Source organism: Limulus polyphemus, unplaced genomic scaffold (assembly GCF_000517525.1).
Source record: "Limulus polyphemus unplaced genomic scaffold, Limulus_polyphemus-2.1.2 Scaffold826, whole genome shotgun sequence".
Lineage (NCBI taxonomy): Eukaryota > Metazoa > Arthropoda > Merostomata > Xiphosura > Limulidae > Limulus > Limulus polyphemus.
The window spans coordinates 301,843-312,559 of record NW_013666436.1 but is presented as its reverse complement, the minus strand read 5'-3'; the positions used below and the strand labels follow the sequence as shown (position 1 = coordinate 312,559).

Here is a 10,717-nt window from a genome sequence, read left to right as displayed (position 1 = left end):
TGTACATTTGCTGTTATGTTAAACTTATATTAAAGTTTTTCTTCATTACCCATTCAAGCCGTCTCCAGCCATTATGTGTTTTGTATGTAAGAGAGAGTGTGCAAGACAACAATAAAGTTATCCGTATATTTGTTGCTATGTTAATACATTTCAATGAAATCAAAAATATTTAGTGAAATATTTAGGCGAGCATGGAAATTACATTATGTTGGCCTTATTTGGTACAAAGATAAAAGAACTTCATTGAAACTCAAGAAAAAATAAACAAAAAACGACAGTATTGGATAGGCACTAAAAAGTCAAGCAAAGGTGTGATTTAAATATTCCTTTCATACTGCAGGCGGCGTTTCAAGTTAGAAGGAAAGGGAGAAGAAGTCGTTTGTTGGAGAGTTCGTGTCTTTACGGTGTTGCCCGTTGAATTACTCATCACTTACTGGTTTGTGAATTATATTACTTTAAACGTTAGTTTCAAACATTCCACGTAAAATATCTGTATATCTTATGCATAAATATCAAAGCAGACTTCCATTGAGTTTTTAAAATATATTTTACCGTGTCAATGAGTCTACACGATCTGTGGTACATGAGGTTTACGACGTATAGTGCAAAAGCTTCCCTTTGTTTGGGAGTCACGTTTTGTAGCGCTAGTCGAAGCTTAGAAAAAGTAGCATTGCTTGGTACCGCGTGTGTTGAGATTTCTTCGGCCTTTCATCTAATTTTTATCTGGGATGTATCTCTCTACAATATTGATAGTGAACCAATTTTAACGAATATAACGTTAAATGTTATTGTGTTAGACTTTTCTATAAATCGCAGTGATGTGACATATTTAATATAGCAGCCTGCGTTTTATATTTATAGGCCTAACCTAAAGGAATGTCAGGTGATCGTACCCAAGCAGGGCCTTCAGCCTCAGGAGCAAGTACAAGCACCAGCCGTGGACGTAGCTCTGGTTCTTCGTCTAACCAAAACCGTGAAAAGGAACCTAAACTTAATCCTAAAATGTCAAAAGCTCTCGGTACTAGTGCTAAAAGGTAAAAATATAATACAATTCTTAAGTTGTTTTTATTTTTGTTTACAGAATTTTGTCAGTATTTAAATAAAAATAAAATATCTTTCACATTGCAACTTATTAGCTTAGCATTAAATTACCTAAGTATTCACTGTGGATTTCATTACTTTTACTTTTTAGTTAAGAACAGTATTGGAAAAACTTCACTGAAATTCAAATCAAATATTACATAAAAAGATTCCAAAGGCTGCCTTTGAAGTTTAATTAGGTTTTTCTTGTTTACTCGATAAAAAACTGAAACAAAATTATTATAGATCAATCATACAGGTTATTTGAAAAAGAAGTGATATAGCTTACTAGATTGCATTAGTTTTAAATCTACAAAATAATAAGTTGAATAAAGATTTATTTTAAGTTACTTATCTATTGTATGTTAGTTGTAATAATAATTCTAAGTATAACCAGTATAAAGAAACAAGCTTTTACAAATAGATTATTTTGTGTAAATGTAGAAAAGTGTTTTTGTAATTTAATTATATACATCTTATTGTTTAGTGGCATACAACATATATACAGTATGTAAAATGCTCATATAGATGAGATCAGAGATTTTAGTATGAGTATCTTGTAAATTTATCCATGTGAACAAATAAATTTTATCTTTCTGGTTTACTTTTGGAAAATAGAATTCAAAAGGAATTAGCAGAAATAACTTTGGACCCACCCCCTAACTGCAGGTAAGGCATTTTCATTTCTAATAGATATTTATTGGTTGCTATGCATTGTTTTTACATATCCATGATAATGAAACTAAAAGATGGCTATAAAAACTGATCTGTTAATTTCCAACCATCATTTTCAATTTGTTTTCATAATTTTTATAGACATTTGTAAGTTATATTTTAATCCTTATTTAAAAGTTTTCGTTAACATTCCTCAGCGGAAAACTTTTTTCCAAAATTTAATTTTGAAAATGTTTGATAAGAAATGGGAATAAACACTAATTTTGTATGTTATCATGTTGAAAATCTTAAGACAGTTAAAATTTGCGTACAATTGTTGTAGCATATACATTTTTTATGGTAAAAAACTGTATTTGTAATGAATGTTATTAATCCTTCTACATGTAGTGCATTTCTTGTTCATGTATTTACAAATCTACTAAATTAAAAGAGCAGTTTTAAGTAAGATTTCTATTGGAACAAATCATCAGTAACTTCAAGGTTTAACAATATTTTATATACTAATAGATAATAATGTAATCTGTTAACATTTGAAACACTTAGTTTTAAATTTGTATTATTATTTTAATTTTTATAAACAGATATTATATACCATAGATTCAGGAAAATCTTTTGTGAAGTATTTTAATAGGATATGACTTAATTAAACTATATAGTTGAAATATTCAAAAAATATTATAAGTTCAGTGCTTAAACAATCGTTTTAGTATCAATTATTAGGTTCTTTGAGCTAGCTAGCTAAATTGCTCATGCTTAAAAACACTTTTTGTAACAATGAAAACATTTGGAAGATTTTCCACCCACATATACATTTTGAACCATATTTTTACTTTGTGGTACTGGTGTGGTTTTACTAAAGTTTAGATGCTATTACAATTCATGTGCTATGTATGTTTAATAACATTTGACAGCATGAAGAAAATTGGAATTAGATACAAGTTCAAGGATGGTTGCCTATTTTGTTGACAATCACATAGTAATAACTGATGTGTTCATATTTTCAGTCTGTTTTTTTTTGAGATTTTAGTTTTCAGAAAAATACTTTTAGCATTAGTATAAAATGTTTAGTTTTAAAAGTACAAGTTGTTGCTGCTAGTACTATGTTATAAATGTTTGAGTTCAAAATTTTTAAGAATTCTGGATATCTTAAACTTCATTATTTGTGTTTACAGAAACAATGTCATATATGTATTCTTAAGAAAAGTTAAGATTAAATTATGATGTATATTTATAGTAAATAACATTAAAAAGAGACTTTGTTGGTTAAGAAAAACTTAAAGCAAAATATTTTGATCTGTGTTTGATTTTGTTTCCTACCTCTTTTGTTCTTGTTGATATAAGAATATTGTTCTTACATTTTAATTCTACAAACAAGTTTGTTTTTATAATACCTTTCAAAAGATAAAGTATTTAAAAAGTTAAATGCACATTTCAAATAATAAATATAAATAAAAGCAGTTTACTTTAAATTTATTAAAAGTATACTTGTACCGTTGAGCTAAACTCATCAGTTTAGATACTAATATTAAGGAACGGCGCTGTAATGATTTTTTGTTGTTCTACTTTTACTTGATAGGCGGAGAAAGTGTAATTTTTAGGACTTTTTTTCTGTGTAATTCGATTTAGAATGGATACTTTTATCTGTTTAAATTATAAGTGATTTTTCCAAGCCCGTTCCCTTGGCTGTGGTTTCGCTAGATATAGATTCATTAATCACTTTTTGTCACTAAATATACCTAATCTGTAATCAAATGGTTTCGAAGTTAGATCATTTTTAACAATATTAGCTGTGATTCTGTTCTGCATATTTACTTTTGCTATCAGTGGGCCGTTCATAAATTGTACTTGTCTCTCCATTAATATCTGATAACGAAACAGTAAACTGGTTCTGCTACTTTATCGTTGTGTCGAGGTGGTACACTTGGGTAAGGTATCAGGAAGTTTATTAGGATAGTGGTTTCAATTTATGAAGGATTAATGTTTAAAAATGAACAGGGTGTCATTAATAATGCTGTTGTTTTCGTGCAGTGTAAGCGTTAATAATAATCGATGCTCATTTTATTTTTAGGCCTAATAAAAAAAAAACAAAAAAAAATCTGATGCTACACTTAATATCTCGTCAAAACATAATTTTTGTTTTGCATGTATAATTAGGTGTTTGCTTCTTCCAGTATTTATTCTTTAAGTTTCACTAATTTCAGGAGATAATATAGTGCCACACCATACTCTTTCTATAAGTTATAACATGATGTATTAAGATCAAATACGGTCTTTATAAAGTAGCTCATACAACCTGCTATAACTTCGTACAAGTTATAGCATGGTTATGGCACCGTATAAGCCTTCTTTTGCTACATATTTTTTTATCGTATAACATTTGAGGCTGTACTCGGTGAATATTGTTTATGTATGTAAAAAATCATTACTGATAACCAATTTTACGTTGATTTTTTTTATGTTGTCTGAAACTGAGTCTTCTCTCTTTGACGCTGGTCACATGACCCGTTCCCAAATCAAAAAATAATAGCTTAGTGGTTTGCAAGTTCTTCTGATTATGAGAAATGTTAATTCAAGTGAAATTGATAAAAGTTATAGCTCACCAGTTTGATGTTTATGTTAAAGTAATTTATTATATGACTGGCATCTCAACCACTACTATACATCTGTCGTATGCCATTCCACCTGGTGAGCCCTGATATTGGGTGAAAGGCCTAGGTGGCATTGGATATAGTGTGATTGACACATTATTTCACTCGTACGTTCTTATAATTAGTTACATTCCTGTATTTTTTTCCTGTGTGTTAATATAAAAAAAATAATTGTAATTCCATTCCAAAAGCTATGTAAGGCAACTTATTATTTGAACTACTAATGGGTAGTGACATTGTAATTTTGTTTTGGGAACACTTTTAATGGACTATAAATGACACATTTTTATGTATTAATTTTGGTGTTATGTTAAAAGTATTATGTTTCCCATGGTTTACTGTATTATATGTTGCTTTACTGGTGTTTGTAGCTTTAGAACTTGACTGTTGATTTAACAAAGATATTGACTAAGTCAAGTAAAACGTATGACTTTAGTGTAACATGTTTTTCTTTTTTGTGTTTTTTGTAAGTACATAACTTATTTAAGGTAAATTTAGATAGAATATGGGATGAGATTACTGAGTAGTGACAGTATTGTAATGTATTGAACGGTAGTTTTTCAGATAGTAATACCTCGGTGATCTGCCTGGCTTTGACCTTTTTTAAGTTACAGCATCATAAAACCTTGGTGTCTCTACACACCTTTTATTAAAAATGCGATTATTCTATTTAGGTTTAATGCTGTCTTGCTAACAGCTTTCAGTATGAAGATATTTAAGCTGGTTAGTGAACAGACGGGGTACTGTTCTCGAGAAGGACGTTTGGCCAGCCAGTTTCATTTTAATATCATTTATTTTGTTTTCATCTTGAGATAAGGATCTAAGGTCAGTGACTACTTGTATGGCGTCAAATGCAACCTATTTGTTGCCGAAAGCTTATCGATTATTTCCCTGTCTGACACTGATTCTCTTCGGTGGATTTGGTTTTACTTTTATTTATTTTTTGGTAGAAAAGTAATAAAGATAAACACGTTAGCAGACCTAAAAATCTCACCTACATTGCTTTATAATAGCGATTAAATTAAATAAAGCATTTTATAAAATAAATATATCAGGAGATTTTGTTTGGTTAGTAAATACTGTTCGTTAGTTATTAAAATTTAATAAAGAGCGTCAAGATTATAAGTTTAAACCCTGCAGGTCTCAGATGTTACTTTTCTGAAATTACGTGTTCGTACTGACAATTTCAAAACGAGCTTTTATTTGTAAATGTTTTTTTTGTAATTTGTACTAACTTTTCAGTTTTTGTCTATTTGTGCGCAGGAAAAATTTATTATACATACATTATTTTTCAGGTTTAGCATAGATAAATGCCTAGAGCATGACGTCATAAGCTGGTCGAATTCAAGTTTTAGATTGCTCATTTACTTACCCTACTTATTTTCGTTTTTTAGATTCAGTCACTATGAATGTAAGCGTATTAACGTGATAAAGACATGCAAGTTATTTACGTTAGATTGGTTGGATAACAATTCCAAATGAAAGCCAAGTATTAACTTACATTATGTTTTTTTTTTAATTGTGTGTTCGTAATGTTTGATTAAAGATAACTCTTAATTTTCCTGGCACATTTTAAAAGTTAAAGGAACCAAAAACGTAGGACTTTCACGCAGTAAGTCCATGTAGCTAAGATTTAAAGTTGCTGTCGTTGTTACATCCACCCCAAAAATTGCAAACAACAGCGATGTATTTGAGCTAAGCTATACTTTTATTATAACTGAAGGATAGCACGTTCTGCTGCATATTTTACGACCCCAGCATGCCATTAGCTACATTAGGTGGTTTTATTGCCCAAACTAAAAGGGTGTGAGGAGGGGAGATGTAGCGATCGCGTTTTTCGTCCTGGCCCGAGTGTGGTCAGTGGTTTGCTTGTCGTACAATGAACTTATGGGTCCAGTGGCGCCAATTGGGGCATGGGGGTGATGGTGAATTCCCCACCCAAGCCTCAATTTTTTTTGAGAAATGTAAAACGTCTTGTAATGGGCAGTGTTTATAGAAATTACTAACATTTATATGTAGAAAGTACAAAGTCAAAATTTCTGTTTTGTTGTTGTTCATAATAACCCTCTGGCTCTTACATTGTTATTACAGTTGATGTAAACTCCGAAACGTGCTACTTCATCAATAGTTCAAGTATTTTGTGGAAATTATGGTTCAATTTTCCACCCCCTCCCCGCAAAAAAATAAAACAAATTACGCTTCGCGCTTTGAAGTCGTAGGTGCGTTACAAAGATGACGGTGAAATCCCATTATTCTGCCAGACATAACCCATTTCTAAAGGGTTGGCAATGGGTTCTGTTGACAACTACCTCCTCTGTAATCTGACAGTTGAACATTAGGGACAGCTCGCGCAAATAGCCCAGAGCTTTGTGTAAATATCCGAAAACAAACAAACATTTTCGTCTGCACAATAACTAGTTCTAAATAGGAGATTCTAATCAAACTTCACAGATCACTTGGGTATTGTCAAGAATCCTATTGGCTTGGAGTTCAAAGGTCAGTGTGATCATTTAAAACAAAAATGTTTCTTTGAAAATGAAAACATAACCACAAATTATAAATATAGATACACACCATATTATCAACACACTAAACCAAACCAAAAGCTAATGGTTAAGGCGATCAACTGTTCAACTGCTGTTTCTTACTTTAGATGTATGGTAGCTTGATGCATATTAAATATCTATTTAAATGTTGTTATGTGTAGCAAATGAAAATATCACAGAATTTCGAAAATAATTAGAATCACAGTAAAGAAAACTTTGTCTTTCACCTTGATTCCTGGTTAAATCCACAGTGAATCAGTTTATAATACAGGAGTTTGGTAACTCTGGATACACTGTGGCCTTAGGTGATGTATTAAGCAAACCAATTATTGAAGTAAAAAAATAATATTGGATATTTATTCTCTCCTCCCCAGACGACTTATAATAAAGTGGATGATGATCTCTAAAAGCATTTAGGATTGATTGTGTTAAGTTGTGTTATATACACACACGTGTGGTATGTGTTTGTGTAATGTTTTAGGCTTCAGTCTGATATCAAAGATGTGTAAATAGTTACGAGTGTCAGGAAATAGGTTTGACTCGTGTAATTTGTGTTAAACGTTTTAAGTGACGATAAAAACAATTTGTACGAATTTTTCTTCATGAAACTGTTCAAGTAAGAAAGTTTTATACCATGCTATTTATTTAAACAATTTTTGTGAGGTACTTTTAACATTCCTGTACATATTAAGGGTTAGAACTTCGTAAAGTTCTCATGTTCATGCTGTGGTAACAGACACCATTAAATATGTAACTGCTTGAAAACTGCTATATTTTACCCGCTAATATCATATGTAATTGCTTGAAAACTGCTATATTTTACCCGCTAATATCATATGTAACTGCTTGAAAACTGCTATATTTTACCCGCTAATATCATATGTAACTGCTTGAAAACTGCTATATTTTACCCGCTAATATCATATGCAACTGCTTGAAAACTGCTATATTTTACCCGTTAATATCATGTGTAACTGCTTGAAAACTGCTATATTTTACCCGTTAATATCACGGAAAATATTTTAGTTTGTTTTATTTATATACATTCACGTAGGTTTATCAAGTGTTTTCGTGCAGGTTTCTTACATTTAGGTAATGCCCCCGTGAACAGGGTATGGGTAGTCGTTAACTCATTAACCTTCACCCTGGCTGGAGGCACATATACAAGAGTGCCATTTTATGGTGTTAATGCTAGCTTATTTGTGATAATTTTGTGTCTGTTTAGTTTACATATGTGCTTGAGTCATCCTGTGCTACCCGCGCACGCTTTATCCTTAGAAAATATTTCCTGAATCTGCGATTTATTACGGATACTTACCTGTTGGACACCATACATATCCACTTTAGCAGTGGCTCTTGAGTGTTACTGAGTGTGAGGTGTTATGGAAATAGTATGATATCAACATTTTGAGTGGCTGTTTTGAAGTTCTATATGATTGTCAATCACTTAAATGATGGGAGATTTGATAAAAGGACCCGTGTATTTCTTTTTCTTGTTTTGTGTAAAGAAAACATTCGACGTAGAAAATACCAAACTGCTTATGTGTAACATATTTGTGTGATGCTAAAGAGACTGGGATCGAGGGTGGAAGTTCACGTGTTTCTTCCGTGGCGAAGTATTAATGTTGCTAGAAATTTTCGTTTGTTTGGTTAGTAAAAGTTACATTTTTACGTTCATGTGTTTTAACCAAGTCGCTAACTTTGTTTTTGCATTTCTTGCTGATTCAACAAGTCAGTGAAAATAACACAAAATGATTTTTAAAACGGGTATTAAATACTTCAGCTGATTATTTTCACTTCATTCTTCAGAAACTTTAATGTCTAGGACACGGTCTCTTAAGTAGCTTATGTATGTGTAAGCTAGATAGAACTAGTTCACAACAATATTTGGATGAAGGTATAATAATGATATATATATATATCTTGCATTGCAGTTATAACAATGTTATGAAGTGTATATGTGTAAGTTAGATAAAACTAGTTCACAACAATATTTGGATGAAGGTATAATAATGATATATATATATATATATATCTTACATTGCAGTTACAACAATGTTATGAAGTGTATATGTGTAAGTTAGATAAAACTAGTTCACAACAATATTTGGATGAAGGTATAATAATGATATATATATATATATATCTTACATTGCAGTTACAACAATGTTATGAAGTGTATAGGATCCGTAGTAGTTTGTGTATCCTAAACCTATAGGAGACATTAAGGATCTCAAAACTCTACTTGTTTTAAATATTAACCATATATATATATATAGTGGTATTTTTATGGGCACTGTGTCACTGCTTAGAACTACACATTTTGAATGTTTTGATCACGTTTAAAAGGAAAACTTGATAATTTGGGAACTGTAGTAAAATACACATTAAGTTACAGTACTATACTGGAGACGGAACGTTGGAACTCAATGTAGCTCGGTGTCATTGTAAAGTTTCCAAAAATTGGGAAGACTGTATATTGTAAGTTAATGTGCATTTCAATTTCTTGAAATTGTTTATTTTTTTCCGACAAAGTAATATGTTTTGAATCGAAAAGAATACTACATGAAATAATTCGTACAAAAGTCCTGCGAAACATTTAACATAAAATTCGAACCGCCTATGTTCAATTTTATTATCAATATTTTATTTAGAAAGGGGCGTTTACATTTTCCTATTTAAATAATAGTTGTAATTCGATGTCTTCACATTTTCTTATATTTATAGAAGAACCACAACTGTGGGCCTGATGGCCTAGTGGTTAGCCTGGCAGGCTCTGGAACAGAAGGTCCAAGGTTTGATTCGCCACTTGACACACTCCTCACTTTCAACACCGATATTAATAAAGAGTAACCGTACACAATAGGCAGTGATTGCTGTTGGCTGGTTACCATACCTCTTGGTCAGCCGTTTAAACTATGAGTTGTTATTGTATACTTATTGAAGGCTCATTATGAGTTTTAGCGCTGATTTAGATCTAAAATTATTTGAAGTAGTCAATCATATGGAGAGCATATTTGAATGAGCTATAGTTTTGTAGTAAGAGCCGCTATATGGTACCATTTGATAAATAAAATTTGAAATACAATTGAGAAACTTAATCTGGGATATATCAGTTTATAATTCTTATAAACTATACACGAGAATGTTTTTTTTTTCTCGAAATTTTGGGTGATAACGACATTGTTATTACAAAGATAATACAGACAATTACATTTTGTTTATTTAAGACAGTAGGGTTATTTACATTATTTAAGACAGTAGGGGTTATTTACATTATTTTTGTTAGTGTTGTATTCAGGGGAATAAAAAAAGGCACTGTATGATTCAAGTAGCCGTTAGTGTTTAACAGTTGCTCTCAATTTTTGAACAAAGATTTCCATAACTGAAAAGTACAAATCAGGTTTTTTTTTGTTACCAGAAATATAAAACAGACGTCTCAAGAAATGTTAATCACTGTATGATTCAAGTAGTGCCTTTTTTATTCCTCTGAATACAACACTAACGGCTACTTAAATCATACAGTGCCTTTTTTATTCTCCGGAATACAACACTAACGGCTACTTGAATCATACAGTGCCTTTTTTTATTCTCCGGAATACAACAGTAACGGCTACTTGAATCATACAGTGCCTTTCTTTATTCTCCGGAATACAACACTAACGGCTACTTGAATCATACAGGGCCTTTTTTTATTCTCCGGAATACAACACTAACGGCTACTTGAATCATACAGGGCCTTTTTTTATTCTCCGGAATACAATACTA

At 31.3% G+C, this 10,717-nt stretch overlaps 1 protein-coding gene across 2 annotated transcripts in view; it reads left to right on the top strand.

The window, feature by feature from the left end:
* Window positions 1-355: 355 nt before the first annotated feature.
* The window catches only part of LOC106460737 (ubiquitin-conjugating enzyme E2-24 kDa-like), a 33,329-nt gene continuing 22,967 nt past the window's right edge, over window positions 356-10,717 (top strand). The window contains exons 1-3 of one of the 2 annotated variants that reach the window (XM_013920473.2): window positions 356-436; window positions 862-1,034; window positions 1,699-1,749. In XM_013920473.2, the coding sequence (XP_013775927.1) occupies window positions 877-1,034; window positions 1,699-1,749 (209 nt within the window). In that variant the 5' untranslated portion in view covers window positions 356-436; window positions 862-876. Of the gene's footprint in view, window positions 437-515; window positions 727-861; window positions 1,035-1,698; window positions 1,750-10,717 lie in introns of those variants that run through there. The other variant, XM_022387516.1, reaches the window with a different exon arrangement.